This window comes from Bos grunniens, chromosome 11 (genome assembly GCF_055505025.1).
Source record: "Bos grunniens cultivar Pamir isolate PY7600 chromosome 11, Bosgru_T2T1.0, whole genome shotgun sequence".
NCBI lineage: Eukaryota > Metazoa > Chordata > Mammalia > Artiodactyla > Bovidae > Bos > Bos grunniens.
In genome coordinates, this window is record NC_141175.1 from 21,632,556 (window position 1) to 21,652,667 (window position 20,112).

General features: G+C 49.0%; 1 protein-coding gene across 6 annotated transcripts in view; it reads left to right on the forward strand.

Moving 5' to 3' along the window:
• Positions 1–13,522, forward strand: part of GREB1 (growth regulating estrogen receptor binding 1) — a 135,308-nt gene extending 121,786 nt beyond the window's left edge. For 5 of the 6 annotated variants that reach the window (XM_086325619.1, XM_086325622.1, XM_086325623.1 and 2 more), the window contains exons 26-33: positions 25–186; positions 1,069–1,273; positions 4,008–4,182; positions 5,758–5,976; positions 7,283–7,418; positions 8,525–8,725; positions 10,223–10,361; positions 11,718–13,522. In XM_086325619.1, the coding sequence (XP_086181745.1) occupies positions 25–186; positions 1,069–1,273; positions 4,008–4,182; positions 5,758–5,976; positions 7,283–7,418; positions 8,525–8,725; positions 10,223–10,361; positions 11,718–11,881 (1,401 nt within the window). In that variant the 3' untranslated portion in view covers positions 11,882–13,522. The remainder of the gene's footprint in view (positions 1–24; positions 187–1,068; positions 1,274–4,007; positions 4,183–5,757; positions 5,977–7,282; positions 7,419–8,524; positions 8,726–10,222; positions 10,362–11,717) is intronic. The other variant, XR_015136419.1, reaches the window with a different exon arrangement.
• The last annotated feature ends 6,590 nt before the right edge of the window (positions 13,523–20,112 follow it).

Here is a 20,112-nt window from a genome sequence, read left to right on the forward strand (position 1 = left end):
TGTCCTTTCCCCCTCGCACCCCAGCTCTATGAGTCCACCCTGCACGCCTTTGCCTTCTCTTACTCCATGCTAGGAGAGGAAATCCAGCTCCACTTCATCATCCCCAAGTCCAAGGAGCACCACTTTGTCTTCAGCCAACCCGGAGGCCAGCTGGAGAGCATGCGACTGCCCCTCGTCACAGACAAGGTACCGGCCCTGCGGCCCTGGGGCTCAGCCTTGCAGACCCAGGGGCTGTTATCAAGCAATGAAAACCTTTGTGAAGTGGTAGCGCGGTCCTTTGTTAGAGGGTGACAGAGGCTTTATTAGCTCCTTTACTCCGTTTTCTAGATGGTTCCCATCAGAACTGGTTAGGAGCACCAGCTCAGTGGCAAGTGCTTTGAGAAATCAAGAAGGAATAGAAGACCTAGCTTGGTTGTTGAGAAAAGAGTGAAAGAAAACACAGTTGTTTATATAGAAGATTCACAACCTGAGTGAATGAGAAGCTAGGCTGTATGGCTCAGAAGTGGAGGGATTTAAGTCACACAGGAATAACGTTCACTCAACGTGTATTAGGCGCCAATAGGTGAGGGTCATGGATTTGGGTCGCTGATATAAGCCCATTAGTTTTGCTCACCTTACACACCATTCTCAAACAAGCATTTATTTCGCTTTGTATTCTGTGCACCGGCGGTTTGAGCTCGGTTCTGCTGGGTGCTTATCCTGGTTGCCATCCCTTGTGTTTGAAGTGCGTTACCAGGTTGGCGGTGGGGCTGGACTCTGGTGGCCTCAGTGGGACGCCGGTGTCTGCTCCTGTGGCCTCTCCTTGTCCAGCAGGCTAGCCCGGGCTTCTCCCTCGGGGCGGGGGGTGGGGGGGTTTCTGAGAGAGAACAGAATGCCTCTGGAAGCCAGGCTCGGAACTGGCACGCCACCATCTGTAAAAGCAAGTCCCAAGGCTCAGCCAGATGCAAGGCATGCAGAAACAGGCACCATCTTCTGATGGAGGAGGCTGCAGAGTCACATCTCGGAGGGAGGGCAGTCTTAGTAGCCAGGCTGACAAACGCTTGACGTCTCTGTGCCCATGCTCTCCAGAGTCACGAATACATAAAGAGCCCGACGTTCACCCCCACAACTGGCCGTCACGAGCATGGACTCTTTAACCTGTACCACGCGATGGATGGTGCCAGCCACCTGCATGTGTTGGTTGTCAAGGAGTATGAGATGGCGATTTATAAGAAGTACTGGCCCAACCATATCATGCTGGTCCTTCCCAGCATCTTCAACAGCGCTGGAGTTGGTAGGCCTTCATTTTTTTCCAAATTTGTTGCAAAGTTAAATTCAAGACACGTTGACTTCATAGGAAATCCACTGAGAAATGTTTTTCTAGACCGAACACCTGTTTCCCCTTAGTCCCCTCCAACAGGTGTGTGCATATGAATTACATTCATTCTGTAATCACTGCTGTCCCACCACTTCACCAAGACCACCTACACTGTGTGTGTGCTCTTCTGAATGTTGTGTGTGTGTGTGTGTGCCCAGTGGCTTCAGTCGTGTTCCACTTTTTGTGACCCCATGGACTGTAGCCCTCAGGTTCCTCTGTCCATGGGATTTTCCAGGCATGCCTACTGGAGTGGGTCACCATGCCCTCCTCCAGGGGATCTTCCTGACCCAAGGGGTGAACCTGAATCTCCTACGTCTCCTGCATTGCAGGTGGATTCTTTACCAGTGAGCCACTGGGGACGCCCCTGAATGTTCTTAATCAGTTCAGTTCAGTCGCTCATTTGAGTCCGACTCTTTGCGACCATATGGACTGCAGCACGCCAGGCCTCCCTGTCCATCACCGACTCCCGGAGTCTACTCAAACTCATGTCCATTGAGTCGGTGATGCCATCCAACCATTTTATCCTCTGTTGTCCCCTTCTCCTCCTGCCTTCAATCTTTCCCAGCATCAGGGTCTTTTCAAATGAGTCAGCTCTTCACATCAGGTGGCCAAAGTACTGGAGTTTCAGCTTCAGCATCATTCCTTCCAAAGAAATCCCAGGGCTGATCTTCAGAATGGACTGGTTGGATCTCCTTGCAGTCCAAGGGACTCTCAAGAGTCTTCTCCAACACCACAGTTCAAAAGCATCAATTCTTTGGTGCTCAGCCTTCTTCACAGTCCAACTCTCACATCCATACATGACTACAGGAAAAACCATAGCCTTGACTAGACAAACCTTTGTTAGCAAAGTAATGTCTCTGCTTTTTAATATACTGTCTAGGTTGGTCATAACTTTCCTCTCAAGGAGTAAGTGTCTTTTAATTTCATGGCTGCAGTCACCATCCGCAGTGACTATGCTGCTGCTGCTGCTTAGTCGCTTCAGTCATGTCCAACTCTGTGCAACCCCATAGACGGCAGCCCACCAGGCTTCCCCGTCCCTGGGATTCTCCAGGCAAGAACACTGGAGTGGGTTGCCATTTCCTTCTCCAACACATGAAAGTAAAAAGTGAAAGTAAAGTCGCTCAGTCGTGTCTGACTCTTATCGACCCCATGGACTACAGCCTACCAGGCTCCTCCGTCCATGAGATTTTCCAGGCAAGAGTACCGGAGTGGGGTGCCATTGCCTTCTCCGGCAGTGACTATGGAGCCCCCCAAAATAAAGTTTGTCACTGTTTCCACAGTTTCCCCATCTATTTGCCATGAAGTGATGGGACTGGATGACATGATCTTAGTTTTCTGAATGTTGAGCTTTAAGCCAACTTTTTCGCTCTCCTCTTTCACTTTCATCAAGAGGCTCTTTAGTTGTTCTTCACTTTCTGCCATAAGGGTGGTGTCATCTGCATATCTGAGGTTATTGATATTTCTCCTGGCAATCTTGATTCCAGCTTGTGCTTCTTCCAGCCCAGCATTGCTCATGATGTACTCTGCATATAAGTTAAATAAGCAGGGTGACAGTATACAGCCTTGATGTACTCCTTTTCCTATTTGGAGCTAGTCTGTTGTTCCATGTCCAGTTCTAACTGTTGCTTCCTGACCTGCATACAGGTTTCTCAAGAGGCAGGTCAGGTGGTCTGGTGTTCCCAACTCTTTCAGAATTTTCCACAGTGCTAGACCCTAATTTCACTAACTGCAGGTTTTCTGGGATAACCTGTCACTTGAATTCTTTGGTGATAGACCCCTTAAAACACGCCCTACTCAATAAAATTTCTGTGAATGGAGACTTGAGAGAGTCTTCTAGGGGTTAACTGAAAAAAAAAAAGCACAATGAGAGAATTGTGAGTAAGGTTTTACTGGGGGCAGAATGAGGACCAGAGCCTGGGAGACAGCCTCTCAGATAGCTCCGAGGAACTACTCCCAGGAGATGAGGGGAGAGGTCGGTGTGTATGTGAGGGAAGGGGGTTAACTGCCATCAGGCACACATATCAGCAGAAGGATGGTGCTGGTCATGGACAGCAGGTGTCTCCATTAAGGATTTTCGTGCTTTTTTAGATAGGAGACAGTGCAGGAAACCAGGCTTATAAAATCTTCTCCTGAAAAATATCTCACGATCTGAAGGCCTGTTCTGCTGGTTTGTCCTAGAGCACAGAGTGCCTCATTCTGCACCCTGAACTGCTTGCAGGGTGTGTTGAAGGTATGCAGTGGCCACTAGTGACCTCATCCTTGTAGAGGCAGATGATGAGAGATGGTTTTTGTCTGCATAGAATCGAAAGACCTTTCTCTTTCACCTTTCTGGCTTTTAAAGCTATTTTGATTTGTTGACAATTCTTTTTTTCTTCAGTGCTCAGTTATCAGTTTATTCATGGTCTCAGCTGTTAGAAAAGCAAAGATAAATAGACAGATGTGTGCACAAATGGGAGGGGAGTGTTTTCTGACCTCGAATTTCCTCTTCCGAGTCAACAGCCTATAGCGAGTGGATAAGGACTGCAGAGAAGAGGAGGTAGGGCTGGGGCCTGGGTGGGCTTTCATCAAATTCTTGTTCTTAGCGGGGCTTTGTCCTGGGTGCGGGTGGGCACTTGGACTGACCCGAGTCGGGGTCATCTGCTCATTTCAGGTGCCGCCCACTTCCTGATCAAGGAACTGTCTTACCACAACCTGGAGCTGGAGCGGAACCGTCAGGAGGAGCTGGGAATCAAGCCCCAGGACATCTGGCCTTTCATTGTGATTTCTGATGACTCCTGCGTGATGTGGAATGTGGTGGACGTCGACAGTGGTGGGGAGAGAAGCAGGTGAGAGCCCCTTTCCCAACGGCACCCCAGTAACACAAGGGAGCAGGTGCTCTGCCCAGTGGGGGATTCTTGTCCATCCTTTGAGGACCCCAGAGGGCACCTCCTCTTCGAAGATGTGTGCGGTGGACAGAACCCTATCTGGGGTGGGCTCACCCGCCAAGCCTTTGAGTTTTTAATTGAAAACATTTTACTGAGGCACAGTAGAGACAGAAAATAATGCAACATAAATTCAGTATAAAATATTAAAAAAATAGAGTGTCATACATATCCAGGTATTTTCACAAACAGAACACACCCACTTAACAAACTCCCTGATGAAGAAATGGACCATCACCATCACCGATGTGCCCTCCCCCACACCTTCTAGAACCTTCTCCCTGCCCCAGCCTCCTCCTGACATGAAGCTGCATTTTTATTTGCTGTGTGACATTCGGGAAACAACTCTTTCTGGGGCAGCTTTCAAAGGGGCACTTGCCCTTGTCCTAGAGGTTTGTTATGAGGATTAGGTAAACCGTGAATTGTGTGCCTGGAGGGGGGTGATGGAGCTCCAGGAGGTAGAAAAGGCTCAGTAGGTAGAGCTGCATCTGAGCATCATTGGGAAGATACCCCTGTGTGGTTTTTTGGCACAAGTATTTCAACTTAGCCTTTTATTTTTGGCTTATTTGAGAAACAACTTGAATGCTTGGCTTTTTTTTTTTTTTTTTGAGAGATGATGTAAGGTTAGCTCTTCTCTTTTGTGTTAGTGAGTCCTAAGTCCTAGTGTAACAACTTCCATCCTCACCACTGTTCTTCTAGGAAAAAAATGTGTTCGGTCTGATAGAGCTCACAGACATGACAACAGCAAGCCGCCATGCTTTCAGTGTTTTCACTGTCAGCCTTCCGAGGGCGAGAGCTTGGCTGAGCACAGTGATGAGGAAGAGAACTAAGCTTTTTCCCTCTGCTTTTCTGAATTTCGTTCCGAAGCAGAATGTTCAAGTCCTGGTGTGTCAGAGCTGGCTGAGGCCTTAGGGAGCTTAGCAGAAGCCCCTAGGCTGGGGAAAAGGAAGCTGAGATGCAGAGAAGTTGAGCCACTTACTGGGTCTCTCACACACAGAACTCTTGTTGCCTGGGCTACCAGCCCCGGGGTTACTCCCTTCAGCTGCCCTCCCTGTTCGTCAGGTGGCCCTCACTGTCTTTCCAGACCTCAGTCGCCATCAGGGTGGGGTGGGAGGTGCTTACACACAGCCTCCTTCCCTCCCCCTAACCTCCTTGGAATTGCCACCAGAAACGCGAGGTGGCATGGCATGCTGCAGAGAATGTGGGCTCTGGAGACAGACAACACCCTTCCAGCCAAGCTCTGTTGAGTAACACTGGCCAAGTCAGCCACAGCCTCCTTTTCTTCATCTGTGAAACGGGGATGATGGTTCTATGTGACAAGATTGCTGCGAGGATCAGTGATAGTGAATTCGAAGTGCCTGGTGGCTGTGATGGGTTCTGGGCGCAGCAGCCCGCCCGGCATGTTCAGGGGAAAGCAGCGGCCTGGCCAGCCCAGTCTGCATGCCAACCTGGGGATGTCTGTCTCCCTCCTTCGAGCAGAGAATTTTCCTGGTCGGAGAGAAACGTGTCCTTGAAGCACATCATGCAGCACATCGAGGCATCCCCCAACATCACCCACTACGCCCTGATTGGCATGCGGAAGTGGTCCAGCAAGACTGGGAGCCACGAGGTGCGAGAGCCCTTCTCCCGCTGCCATGTGCATGACTTCATCGTCTTGAACGTGGACTTGACCCAGAACGTGCAGTACAACCAGAACCGGTGAGCCCCGCCCGACCACGGCCATCAGCTCAGCCCGCGGTCCCAGGGCCTTTTCTCCAACCACATGCATCAGCTCAGCCCATGGTCAGGGCCCTTTGTCCAGCCACGTCCATCAGCTCAGCCCACGGTCCCAGGGCCCTCTGCAAGGTGCAGCCTTACTCCTGGAGGGCCCTTGCTCCTTCCTGGCCCTGCAGGGCCTTCCTACCCATGGCACTGGCCTGGCCGCTTGCTTTCAGTCCTCATGGATTTTTCTTTTTTTTTTAGTATTTTTGTTGCATAATTTTAGGGGAGATTTGCATAAGACCATTCAGCTTCCTTCACCAGTTCATGTGGTACCTAATTTAATGACTTCCGTTCTTCTAAGTGGTGTTTCTCTTGCTTTTCTGGCTCCTTCTGTGAACACATTACTTTCTAGGAGCTTGAGCGCTGAAGGAAATGATAATTTCCTTGTGTCCCTGTCTCTGGGTCTAGCCGCAGAAGTGCTCATGTCTCAAGAAGAATCCAGTTGCTAATGTTAGCGAGCCCTCTACCTGCCAGAGAGTGGGCACATCCCCAAGAGTGCCTACAGAGGAGTGTCTGTTTTGGAGCAGACTGACCTGCTAGGAATGTGGGTTCTGCCGTTTGTCAGCTTTGACATTTAGGCAGATGACTCGCCATCTCTGAGTCTTGATTTCCTTCTGTAACAGTGGCTCATATATTTACTCTGGGAGACCAGTTGTCTTCTTTCTAACACGTAGATGAAGTGGCATTTGTTAAGTCCCCTTCACGGTACCTGGCATGGAGTGCCAAGCTCAGTCATGTCCGACTCTTTGTGACCCCATGGACTGTAGCCTACCAGGCTCCTCTGTCCATGGGATTTTCCAGGCAAGAATACTGGAATGGGTTGCCATTTCCTTCTCCAGAGGATCTTCCCAACCCGGGGATCGAATCCCAGTCTCCCACATTGCAGGCAGACACTTTACCATCTGAGCCGCCAGGGAAACAATAAATGTACTCTGGGAGGTCAGTTGCTTTTTAACACATAGATGAAGTGACGTCTGCTAAGTCCCCTTCAGGGTGCCTGGCGTGGCGTGCATGATCCACACGCGACAGAGCTTCTGTGGTAAAAGCCTGAGCACACCCTGCCTTCCTGGTGCAGGCGCACCACAGCTTGTTTCCTTCTTGGTTTGCCTCCTGTGCCTCCCAGGGGAAGGTCTTTGGGGGCAGGAATGAGCTTGCTCATCTTTCCAGATACGGGGGTGTCTGGTGGCGGCGTGACCGTGAGCTAACTGGAGGCCGACCCGCCCCCCTCCTCTGTTCCCGCCAGGTTCATGTGTGACGACGTGGACTTCAACCTGCGGGTGCACAGCGCCGGCCTCCTGCTCTGCCGGTTCAACCGCTTCAGCGTGATGAAGAAGCAGATCTCGGTGGGCGGGCACAGGTCCTTCCACATCACGTCCAAGGTGGGTGAGGCCGTGTGCCCAGAGAGAGCTGCTGCCCGTGGTGGGAAAGCTGGTGGGGAGGCCACCTGGGCACCTCTGAGTCAGTGGGGTGGGCTTGACGGCTAGGAAGTGCTAGTGAAGGTTTCCTGCTGGGAGCCCTGAGAAGGGAAAGACTCCATCGAGTTTCCCTTCTCGTCTCCAGTTGTGTGTGTGTGTGTGTGTGTGTGTGTGTGTGTCTCCCTGCCACGTGCGCACCACCAGCCTTCCAGTGTGCCCTTGCCCTCACCTCCCACCCCCACCCCACGCTCTCTCTCTGCGTGATTTCTTGAGCACACCTCCATCAGTGTCTTTGCTGCTCACTTGTCTGGCTTTTCTGCTGGGCAGAGCCCTTGGGGGTCAGATGTGGTACCGTGCTCTTCTTAGGGTCCCCGGGACAGCGCCTGCTAAATACTGCCTGAATGGGACTGAGAGGCTAGCTTGATGGGTGTGCCATCTGCCCCAGAGACAGCCTCCAGGTGGGGGGAGACATGTCCTCGGTGATCTATATCCTCCAGGAACCCGTAGGGTGCTGGCACACCCCTGCCTTGAAGGTCCCTTTGATCCATGGAGGAGAGTGGCAGAGATAAGCTGAAGAAGTAGGAGAACCCATTGAAAGGTGTCCATCAGAGGACTTGAGTAGTCTTATGTATGTGCACAGTCTGTTCGGCTCCAGCCTGGGAAATACGTTGGTGATGGAGTAAGAGATTGTGTGCTCAGAGGGCTGGGCTGTCGAGAGGAAGACCAGTGGGACTGGACAGGAGGCAGACAGGATCTGGAGGTCAGGGGGAAGGCTGACCCTTCCCAGGAGCTGACATCTTGGAATCTGGCGGAACACTGGGTCCTTGGGTTCTCTTTATTTTTTTCTAGACAAGACAGCCAGGTCTCTGCATGGAGTGGTCATTGTCTATAGTCGCTCATGCCGTGGTCAGTTTTCACACATCCCACTTTAGTTAAGCCACATTTTCCTTAATGGAGAGCTAGACCATGGACATATATGTTCTCCCATCACGGTTGCACACAGCCATCCACGACGGGAAGGCCCACCCCGGGTCCCCGGGAGTGGCTGACGCCCGCCCGTCCCCACGCAGGTGTCGGACAGCCCCATGGCCGTCGTGCCCGCCCAGTACATCTGCGCCCCCGACAGCAAACACACGTTCCTTGCGGCCCCCGCGCAGCTCCTCCTGGAGAAGTTCCTCCAGCACCACAGCCACCGGTTCTTCCCGCTGTCCCTGAAGAATCTTGGCCACCCCGTGCTGTCCGTGGACTGCTACCTGAACCTGGGGTCTCAGGTAACCATCCGAGGGGGGCCCTGTCGAGTCCCTCAATCAGAGAAGTCCCTCAACATGGGAGCTAGAACCCAGAACTTGGAATTATAGCCCCCCAACTCTGTCAGCTCTGGCCTGGCCCCCGCTTTACAATCGATAAGATAAAGGTTGAAAGAATTGAAATGGTGTGCCCCCATATCAAGGGGCTTCCCTGGTGGCTCAGTGGTAAAGAACCTGCCTGCCAGTGCAGGCACAGGAGAAGCAGGTTTGATCCCTGGGCCGGGAAGATGCCCTGGAGGAGGGCATGGCAACCCACCCCAGTATTCTTGCCTGGAGAATCCCGTGGACAGAGGAAGCTGGCGGGCTACAGTCCATGGGGTCGAAAAGAGTCGGATACAACTGAACCGACTTAGCACACACACCCTGATACAGATAGTTAGGAGACTTAGCACACACACCCTGATACAGATAGTTAGGAGACTTAGCACACACACCCTGATACAGATAGTTAGGAGACTTAGCACACACACCCTGATACAGATAGTTAGGAGACTTAGCACACACACCCTGATACAGATAGTTAGGAGACTTAGCACACACACCCTGATACAGATAGTTAGGAGACTTAGCACACACACCCTGATACAGATAGTTAGGAGACTTAGCACACACACCCTGATACAGATAGTTAGGAGACTTAGCACACACACCCTGATACAGATAGTTAGGAGACTTAGCACACACACCCTGATACAGATAGTTAGGAGACTTAGCACACACACCCTGATACAGATAGTTAGGAGACTTAGCACACACACCCTGATACGGATAGTTAGGAGACTTAGCACACACACCCTGATACGGATAGTTAGGAGACTTAGCACACACACCCTGATACGGATAGTTAGGAGACTTAGCACACACACCCTGATACGGATAGTTAGGAGACTTAGCACACACACCCTGATACGGATAGTTAGGAGACTTAGCACACACACCCTGATACGGATAGTTAGGAGACTTAGCACACACACCCTGATACGGATAGTTAGGAGACTTAGCACACACACCCTGATACGGATAGTTAGGAGACTTAGCACACACACCCTGATACGGATAGTTAGGAGACTTAGCACACACACCCTGATACGGATAGTTAGGAGACTTAGCACACACACCCTGATACAGATAGTTAGGAGACTTAGCACACACACCCTGATACAGATAGTTAGGAGACTTAGCACACACACCCTGATACAGATAGTTAGGAATCAAACTTACTACTAATGCCAGAACGTCTCTGACTCTCAAATGAGGTAATGAATAGATATATCTGGGTAAGTCTCGGAGTTGATGTTTAGAACATAACATTTGGAAATGACATTGAATGCTGTGTTTGGTCCTCCAAGCCTGAGCTGGACCTGGCAGTTAGTGTGTGTTAGATGCAAAGCTGTAGCACAGTGCTGTGGGGTGTTTCATGGAAAATGACTTTTCTCATGGATTCCATTTTTTCCCCCCCAGATCTCTGTGTGTTATGTGAGCTCCAGGCCCCACTCTTTAAACATCAGCTGCTCTGACTTCGTGTTCAGTGGACTCCTGCTGTACCTCTGTGACTCTTTCGTGGGAGCTAGCTTTTTGAAAAAGTTTCATTTTCTGAAAGGTAACTTCTTGTGCTCTTATGGTGGACCTTGACTTGAATGGCTGTCATCACTGGCACCTCTGTGGAGGTGAACCTGGTCCTCATCCTTTTTGGCAACGAGTAAACTGAGACTCAGGCCTCTCTGGTGGCTCAGTGAACGAATCTGCCTGCCAGTACAGGAGACATGGGTTTGATCCCTGAGTTGGGAAGATCCCTTGGAGGAGGACATGGCAACCCACTTCAGTATTCTTGCCTGGAGAATCCCATGGACAGAGGAGCCTGGTGGGCTACAGTCCACGGGGTCACAAAGAGTCAGACACGACTGAGCGACTAAACAAGAACAGCAAAACTGAGACTCAGGGCTTGTGACTTCCCCGGCTCTCCAGGGAGGCACAAGAAAGCTGGGGTGGGATCCCAGGATGGCTCTTCCCCTCTACCTGTTTGCACAGAGATAAGACACATCCCCTTTCTTCCCAGTAACCAGCAGATATTTTCAACTTTTCTGTAGCTTTTCAGGCCAGGCTCTTAGCCTAAGCATGCAGACCTCCTAGACATTTTTCTTCTTGGTGGATGAGTTCTTCTTTGTCCTGGGCTGCTGCGTGCATCTTTACTTTCCTTCTAATCTTTCTCCCTCTATAGGTGTTTTCATGCTGGAGTGGTTGAGAGTGGGAAACATTCATTCAGTATGACTTAAAAACACTATTTCCAATCCAGCTGGCATTCCTAATTGATCTTCACTTTTTATTGGTTGGCCGTGACGCCCACCTTCCTCTCTGCGAGGTGTTGAGTGAGCATTGGGGTTGCATAAGCTTTGGGGAAATAGTGGTTTCCGCAACATTCTGTGCTCCTGGGAAACATCTTGTCTAATAGAAAGATAGGGTGTGGAGATAGAGGGGTAGATGGTATGAACACCCATGATTATTGATGTGTGCTAGGGTTCGAGAGGAAGGAGAATTCACATTGCCAGGCAGGAGGAGAGGCAGGAGGCGCATGGGGCCTGGGCGGGCAGCCGACTGCGATGGGTGAAGAGGGCAGGGTTAGGCTGCGGGGCGGGGTGTTTCCCACCAGGGCTGGACCTGAGGATGCTGGTTTGTAATCCTAAGAGTCTTTCTCCTTCTCCCTGTCTGCTCAACTTCTTTGCCGTCATTTCTTGGTTCCACGTTGTCTCATCTGCCAGACCTGCCAAGTCACACGCTCATCCGTCATCTGGCTAAGATGGCGAAGCAGCCCCTGGAAACAGGCGCTCGCTTGGACATCTGGCCCTTCCCTTCCAAAAGCAGCATCGTCTTTTGTTCTGGCAAACGGCAGCCGGGCGGGAGCTTTCCTGCGCAGAAACTCCCCTGTTCCGTTCACACACCTCTGCCGTTGTCCACACAGGTGCCACCTTGTGTGTGATCTGTCAGGACCGCAACTCGCTCCGCCAGACAGTCGTCCGCCTGGAGCTGGAAGACGAGTGGCAGTTTCGGCTGCGAGATGAATTCCAGACGGCCAACGCCAAGGAGGACCGGCCACTCTTCTTCCTGACCGGACGGCACATCTGAGGGTGGAGCCTGCCCAACCTCAGGCTGCTGAGGCTAAAGGAAGAATTAGAACCTCGGGGTGTCTGGACCGGGACGGGACCCAGTGGTGTTTGCTGCCACACCTTCATGGTAGGTGCCAGGGAACCATAGGTCCCAGAGATGCGTGGAGACTTACTGAGAGCCACAGGGACGAGTGGATGGTGAGCAAGAACTCCAACCCCAGACCCCTAGGTTCCGGGCCAGACCCCACCGCCCTGGCCTGTATCGAAGTCCATTTTATGAAGAACAAAGTTTTGCTTACTGTCACGACATCCATACGCTTCCACGGACACACTTGGACAAACTTGACTTTCCTCTTAGTTCTGAAGGATCCCTCTTGGATTATTTTGTAGAGATGCCAGCATTTCAGATGATGGATGTGGTGTTGGCTAAGTAGGTTTCCCTCTAACCTACTCCAGAACAATAGTCCAAAAGACCATTTTAACCATAAAGGCTGGACACAAGGAAAAACGAAGTAGGTTCACTTAATTATGAATTGTGTAAGGTTACTCTTTTAGAAACTAGCCCAAAGGCATCAAATTTAATAAAGTAAAACAAATAGTTTCACTTCAGAGCAAATACGATTCTATTAAAATAGTATAGGGTAAATACCCTACCTCTTAGAAAGGGCAAAAGTGAAAAGAAACTTTTTTTTTAAAAAACTACAGGGCTTGCAGGAAGGAAATTAGGGTTGCAGAGATTGACCTTGAGAAACAGAGTTTGCCTTACAAAGGAAAGAGAGCCAAACGTCTTTCTTGAAACACACAATGAAAACAACCAAAGTGATAGGGAAAGTAGCTGATAAGAACTAGACTTCTGACTCTAATTTATTGAAGCTCAGTTTTTAATCTCCTTGAATTGCTCGTCTTCTCTTCTGAATGTTTGGTCCTTGTCCAGAGAGGAAGGGGACAGACAAGGTCACGGTTGTACTGTGATACCCGTACTCTGCCTTGCCTGCCGGAATACATTTTAAACCAGCATGTTAGGGTGCCCCCTAGAGGCTGGGCCCAGGGCCAGGTGCTTTCACTATCTTGCTTACCCTTTCCAGCAGCCTTGTGCTGTGGCATCTTTCTTCCCGTTTGAAAGGTGAGCCAGTTGAGATGGAAACAGTGCATCGCCCCAGGATCACACAGCTGCAGACTCCGGGGAAGAAGAGAAGCAGAGCAGACTCCGGGGTCCGTCTCCCCAGCCCACCACACTGTTTGTGGAGTGGCCCGTAACCAGAGGAAAAGTTGAAAGGTCCTCAGAAATGAATCAGCAGAATGCATTCTTGTCCATCCATCTTAGACGTTTATAAGCACTCTAATGGATACTAATCTGAGAAGGAATTATGTTCAAAGATGATGCCAAAGAGTTAATGTCAATCTTTTCTTCCCTGAGGAAAAAAAAATAGTCCATGAGTATAAAAATTTTAGATCAATGTTTCTAAAAAAAACGATCACTTTGTATATGTCATTATTCCTATTTTGGAATAAAAACTTACCTTTTTGAGTTCTACCTTCTTGAGTCTTTCATAAATGGTGGCTTCTAGGCTGCTCTTCCCGTTTTATTTGTTAATTTAAAGTTGAAAAAAAACCTAACATTCTTGTTTGTTCCAGCCTTATAAATAAAATTCATAATGCATGTATTGTTTCTTTGGTGGGAATGAATTGCAGTATCTTAGAGAACTACCTGCTTGAAATCTCAATGTGTGACAGAAAGGGTAGTTTGGGAAATAAAAGAATAAATTCTTAAAAGTAAGTGTATACTAAAATGTGCTCGTTGTTCAGCTGCTCAGTCATGTCCCACTCTTTGCAACTGCATGGACTGCAGCATGCCAGACTTCCCTGTCCTTCACTAGCTCCCTGAGTCTGTTCAAACTTGTGTCCATTGAGTCAGTGATGCCATCCAATCATCTCATCCTGTGCTGCCTCCTGCCCTCAATCTTTCCCAGCATCAGGAGATCTTTTCCAATGAGTTGGCTTTTCTCATCAGGTGGCCAAAGTATTGGAGCTTTAGCATCAGCCCCTCCAGTGAATATTCAGGATTGATTTCCCTTGGGATTGACTGGTTTGATCTCCTTGCAGCTGATGGGTTGAAGCTCAGGCTGAGAGAGTGTGGATCCCCAGGTAGGCAGGGCCCTGGGGGGCCAGGCCTTTGTGAATAAGACGAACTCACAGCAGCCCCCTCTCTGTGGCATTGTTTTGTCCCCACAGTCACTTGAGGCAGTTAATAGCAGATATGAGCTCCCTAGGACAATACAAAAATAAACTCACAAGTAAAACTCATAATAAAAATAAAGGAAATGTTGTAAGGGAGGAGGTGATAACCTCCATAATGAGTCAGTACAGCAAACAATCCTATAAAACAAGTGTAATTAAATTCAGGGGAAAAGATGGTGTTGTATCCAGGACCAAAAAAAACACAGCAATTACAGATCTTGGAAGTTAAAACCTCAGTGGGCAGATGAAATAGACCAGCTCAAGAGTGAAACAGACAGCTGGGAGGTGAGCCGAAAAAAGTCTAGAGGTCAGCACAAGGAATGTTCCCAATCTCTGCTCACCCTTTACTTCTTCCTCCATTCACTGTGTATCAGCTGCCCGGCCCTCCTGGACCTCTGGGGCCACTGTGTATCAGCTGCCCGGCCCTCCTGGACCTCTGGGGCCACTGCCAGGCCAGTGCCCACCTCTGCCCAGGGTGCTCCTCCCCCTCACATCTGCCTGGACCCCTCCCTCACTTCCTCTGGGCCCTTAATACTCAAAAGCCACCTCCTCAGTGTCGTCATCCCTCACTGAGTGTACCAGAACACAGTGTGTTTAGTTGTCTCTGCTTTTTTTCTTGGTCTTTCCCCTTGAAAGTAGGAATTGTATGAGATAGTTTCGCTGCTCTGTTCTCAGAGCCGTGATTATGCCCAGCACATGGTGGATGCTCGTGAAATGCCCACCGAGTGAATGAATGAATCTCTTCTATCTTAGCTGATCCCAACATGGGAGCTGGGGGTGGGAGTGGTCAGTGATGGAGGAATTGATAAAATGAGGGAAATTGAGCACAAATTCTTGGTTTACTAGGGGTAGAAGTGATTAACATAATTAGTGAAAAAGGAACATTTAAACGTGTGTTAAAAACATTTAGAGTAGCTGCTAAAAGGGAAAAACTGGATGGCCAACACCTTAAACATCAAAGGGAAAATCAGCACTGACAAAATCAGTGTAGGAGTTGAGTGGGCTGGGGAGGGGAAGGGGGTAAAAAGCAAGAAAACTTGGGGAATAAAGAACATATCTAAAACTATCAATAATGACATTAATTTTCTTGACTCAGATTGTGTCAAGAAAGCTAATCAGACTAGGACTTCATATTTAAAAATTAAATAGGCAATAGGATGTTTTAAGTTAAAGTCCCAGGTTGTACTCAGGGTGATAAGACTGTCCCCAAACTTTGTAAAAATGCCAACTATGAAATATGAATAACTCTGAGAAATACGAGAAGGGGTAAATTGTGTAATCAGAAGGGGAGACTAGTACATCTCTTGCAGAAGTAAAGAAGACTCACAGAAATGAGAGTTGGTCTACAGTAATTAGCCTTCAAAGAGGAGAGGATTCTTGTATAATAAAAATTCCAGAAAATGTTCTAGGATGGATAGTAGTGATGGTTGCATACATCGTGAAAGTGCTAATTTTTATGTGTACATAAACACAATAAAAAACTCTCCCAGAACCTTGGGAAATATGGAATCCTGTACTTCTGCAAGGCCAGATAACAGTCACCCCAAAACCAGATAACGATAGTAAGTTCACACCAATAATACTGATTCTCTTTTCCTGAATGCTTTCAGCAATCTAAGACTCTTGCAATAAAGGAGGAGAAATCGTGCTCCATTTATATGGAGCAACATCGAGCAACATTTATATGGATGTCAGTGTTCTCAACACAGGATGTGGCAGTGCAGAGGGCATGGAATCTGAAACTGGGAAACTTGGGTTCGCTTCTTGGTTCCTTTGCCAAGTCAACCAGCTCCATATGTTAGCTATGAAATCAGCAACAGTGAGTAGCAAATTTTTTTCACCATATACTATGGTTATGTATTTTACTAGATGACTAAATGTCCATTATTTCATTTAATCATCACAATTAACACTTGAAGTAGATCATTGGTATCATTTTACACAAAAGAAACTAGGGCTCAGAAAGGCTAGGTGACTCATCTGAGATCACACAGGTCTCAGGTGACAAAATGAATCTAGATTCATCCCTGCACGTGTAAGGACAGTTCCATTAACATCACAGCTACTTCTTATTTTGAGTCATTTACTCCCACCAAATGCTGTATATTAGTAGGTGCTGTTGGCTTCTAAGACTCTGTGCAATGAAAAATACTGATCCCAAATTTTCTCACTGAGAGGAGAGGTGTTGGGTTGCCTGTTGAAGGTGGTTCTGGGTTCATGCATGTACCACAGGCAGCACATAAGTACCATCCAGAGTCCAGGAAACCCCCAGCATCAAGGTTTAGAAACCACTTCCAATAAAGGTGTCTGCACTAAACCTCTCAGGTCTGGCTTCAGATTCTGCAGACAGCCCTCATTTCAGGGAAAACCATGAACCAAGGGCAAGTCCAGTGTCCACAGCTGCTGTTTCTTTTTCAGTCTACTGGCTTAAGAAGACTTCCAGCTCAAAAGGAATTAGCATTTTAATTAGCGAAACAGTTGGAAAGGCCAGTACAGAGTTTTCAAGTCCTTCAGGTCTAGAGGAGAAACAGAAATTCTGTGACTGCATTTGTCATTCGCCGAATAGACTGTCCCAGTTTCCTTGTGCCTTTTCTTCTAGAACTCTGGCGAGCAGCAGTTTTTCTCTCTTAGGATCTTTACTCCATGCAAGGTTTTTCCTTGGGTGGCAATCCACCCTGCCAGAAAGAGTGGGCTTTAGGTGGTGCTGAGTGGAATTGTGTTCCCCAAAATGATATATTGAAGTCCTAAGGAGAGTGAAAAAATTGGCTTAAAGCTCAGCATTCAGAAAACTAAGATCATGGCATCCGGTCCCATCACTTCATGGGAAGTAGATGGGGAAACAGTGACAGACTTTATTTTTCTGGGCTCCAAAATCACTACAGATGGTGACTGCAGCCATGAAATTAAAAGATGCTTACTCCTTGGAAGAAAAGTTATGACCAACTTAGACAGCATATTAAAAAGCAGAGACATTACTTTGCCAACAAAGGTCCGTCTAGTCAAGGCTATGGTTTTTCCATTAGTCATGTATGGATGTGAGAGTTGGACTGTAAAGAAAGCTGAGTGCGAAAGAATTGATGCTTTTGAACTGTGGTGTTGGAGAAGACTCTTGAGAGTCCCTTGGACTGCAAGGAGATCCAACCAGTCCATCCTAAAGGAAATCAGTCCTGAATATTCAAAGTTTTAAAGCTGAAACTCCAATACTTTGGCCACCTGATGCGAAGAGCTGACTTATTTGAAAAGACCCTGATGCTGGGAAAGATTGAAGGCGGGAGGAGAAGGGCATGACAGAGGATAAGATGGTTGGACGGCATCACCAACTCAATGGACATGAGTTTGAGTGAACTCCGGGAGTTGGTGATGGACAGGGAGGCCTGGCGTGCTGCAGTCCATGCGGTCGCAAAGAGTCAGATACGACTGAGCGACTGAACTGAACCTTCAGTCCTTCAGTATGTGAATTTAATTGGAAATAGAGTTGTTGCTAATGTAGTTAGTTGAAATGAGATCATATTGGAGTCAAGTCGACTCCTAATCTACTTGTAAGTGGTGTCTTTATAAGAGAAAGAAACACAGGAAGAATGCCATGGGCCCATGGACACAGACTGGAGTGGTCTATCTACATGTTAAGGAATTCCAAGGATTGCTGGGGACCATCAGAAGCTGAAGACAAAGATTCTTTACTAGAGCTCCAGAGATGGGCCTTTAAGATCAGATCACAGGACTTCCCAGATGACTCAGTGGTAAAGAACCTGCCTGCCAGTACAGGAGATGCAGGTTCGATCCCTGCCTGGAGAAGGAAACCCACTCCAGTATTCTTGCCAGAACCCCATGGACAGAGGAATGTGGTGGGCTACAGTCCATGTGATCTCAAAGAGTTGTACATGGTTTAGTGACTGACCAAAAACAACAGGGGCATCACCGGCTCAGTGGACATGAGTTTGAGCAAGCTCTAGGAGATGGTGAAGGACAGGGAAGCCTGGCGTGTTGCAATTCATGGGGTCATAAAGAGTCAGACATGACTGAGCAACTTAACAACAACAACCACAGGCATCCTCAGCCAGTGCCACAGCCCAGCCACGCAGGGCAGAGAGGGGCTGCCCCTCCACATGCCCATCTGGGGCATGTCCTTGTCCATCCACCGGGCGGCCTTATGCCCGACTGCAGAGCCACCTGACGGGAGGTCCCCGAGACCAGCGCTGGGCGACTCCTTTCCAGGACGTCCTTCTTCCCCGACAAGGAGGGTGGTTGGCTCTGTGCAGGCTTCCTGTGAGGCGTGTGTCATCGCCTCTGGCCTTTTCTCACAGCCTCTGGGGCTGGGGGCTGGGACAGTCGCCTCCCAGCCACACAGCGCTCCCTGTACAGCACCCCGGGCCGTGTGCCCAGCCTGGGCCTTCCTCCTCCAGCCGCATGTCCTGTCTTCCTTGCCCATTCCAGCTTCTCACTTCAAACAAGGTGCCCATCCAGGTGTGTGTGGGTAGTGTGTTGATTTGTCAAGTATGTATGTGTCAAGTATGTGGTGTGATACATGTGCATGCATGTGTGTGCACATGGTGCGTGTGTGGTGTGTCTGTGTGCACGTGGTGTGTCTGTGTGACTGTGCACACGTGTGTGTCGTGTATCTGTGATTGTGTGCATGCGGTGTGTGTGGTGTGTCTGTGATTGTGTGCACGCGCGTGTGTGGTGTGTCTGTGTGATTGTGTGCATGTGGTATGTCTGTGTGATTGTGCACACATGGTGTGTGTGGTGTATCTGTGATTGTGTGCATGTGGTGTGTGTGGTGTGTCTATGTGATTGTGTGCATGCACATGTGTGGTGTGTCTGTGTATGTACATGGTGTGTCTGTGCACACGTGTGTGTGGTGTATCTGTGATTGTGTGCATGTGGTGTGTGTGGTGTGTCTGTGTGGTTGTGTGTACGTGGTGTGTCTGTGTGTGCACACATGGTGTGTGTGGTGTATCTGTGTGATTGTGTGTATGTGGTAGGTCTGTGTGATTGTGCACACATGGTGTGTGTGGTGTATCTGTGTGGTTGTGTGCATGTGGTGTGTGTGGTGTGTCTATGTGATTGTGCACATGTGTGTGTGCTGTGTGTGATTGTGTGTACGTGGTGTGTCTGTGTGATTGTGCACACGTGTGTGTGGTGTATCTGTGTGTGCGTGTGGTGTGTGTGGTGTGTCTGTGTGCGCACGCATGTGTGTGGTGTGTCTGTGTGATTGTATGTGGTATGTCTGATTGTGCTGTGTGCATGTGGTTTGTCTGTGTGATTGCATACACATGGTGTGTGTGTGGTGTGTCTGTGATTATGCACACGTGGTGCGTGTGGTGTGTCTGTGTGATTGTGTGCACGTGATGTGTGTGCACAGGTGCTGGTTCTGACATGAACCAGGTGGGTGATGGTGGATCAGGAGTTGGACTCAGTTCGGAGAAACATCAACACAGTTCTTCAGAAAGAACCTCTTCTGGGTCTTTCTAGTCTGCGCCCCAGTATTCTCTTCCTGCCCCTTTGCAGGCCTGTGGCTTCAACAGCTTCTAGACACTCATAGGAAAACCATCCTTTCTCAGGCCTCACAAGGCTTCAGGAGCAAGGCTGGCGTGTCAAGCCTGTGCAGACAGGGGAGGGGATGGGGTTTGTGGAGGACTGGAGGGAGCCTGCCTGGACGAGAAGAGTGGAAGTGCACCTCTTCTGAACACCATGCTGGCTGGAGAGCGTCTGCAGGGCTGTCCTCTAGAGCAGGTGGACATGCAGGCCAGAGAGGAGGGGGGCAGCTGGTGACCGCAGGCTCTCCGAAGTGCACAGAACACCCTGGTAAGGTGAATAGCTGCTCCCTTACTGGGAAAGACGAGAGAATTTTACTATGACTTATGTGACCTAACCATGCTCTGGGTGCTGTGGATTTGTCATTTGTGGAAATTCATGGGACGTCTGAGCCCGCAACCTGTAAAAGCTGGTGGACTTCTAGGAGAGCAGAGAAAAAAGAAATAATAGTAGTAACAACAGTAGCAACAAAAACAA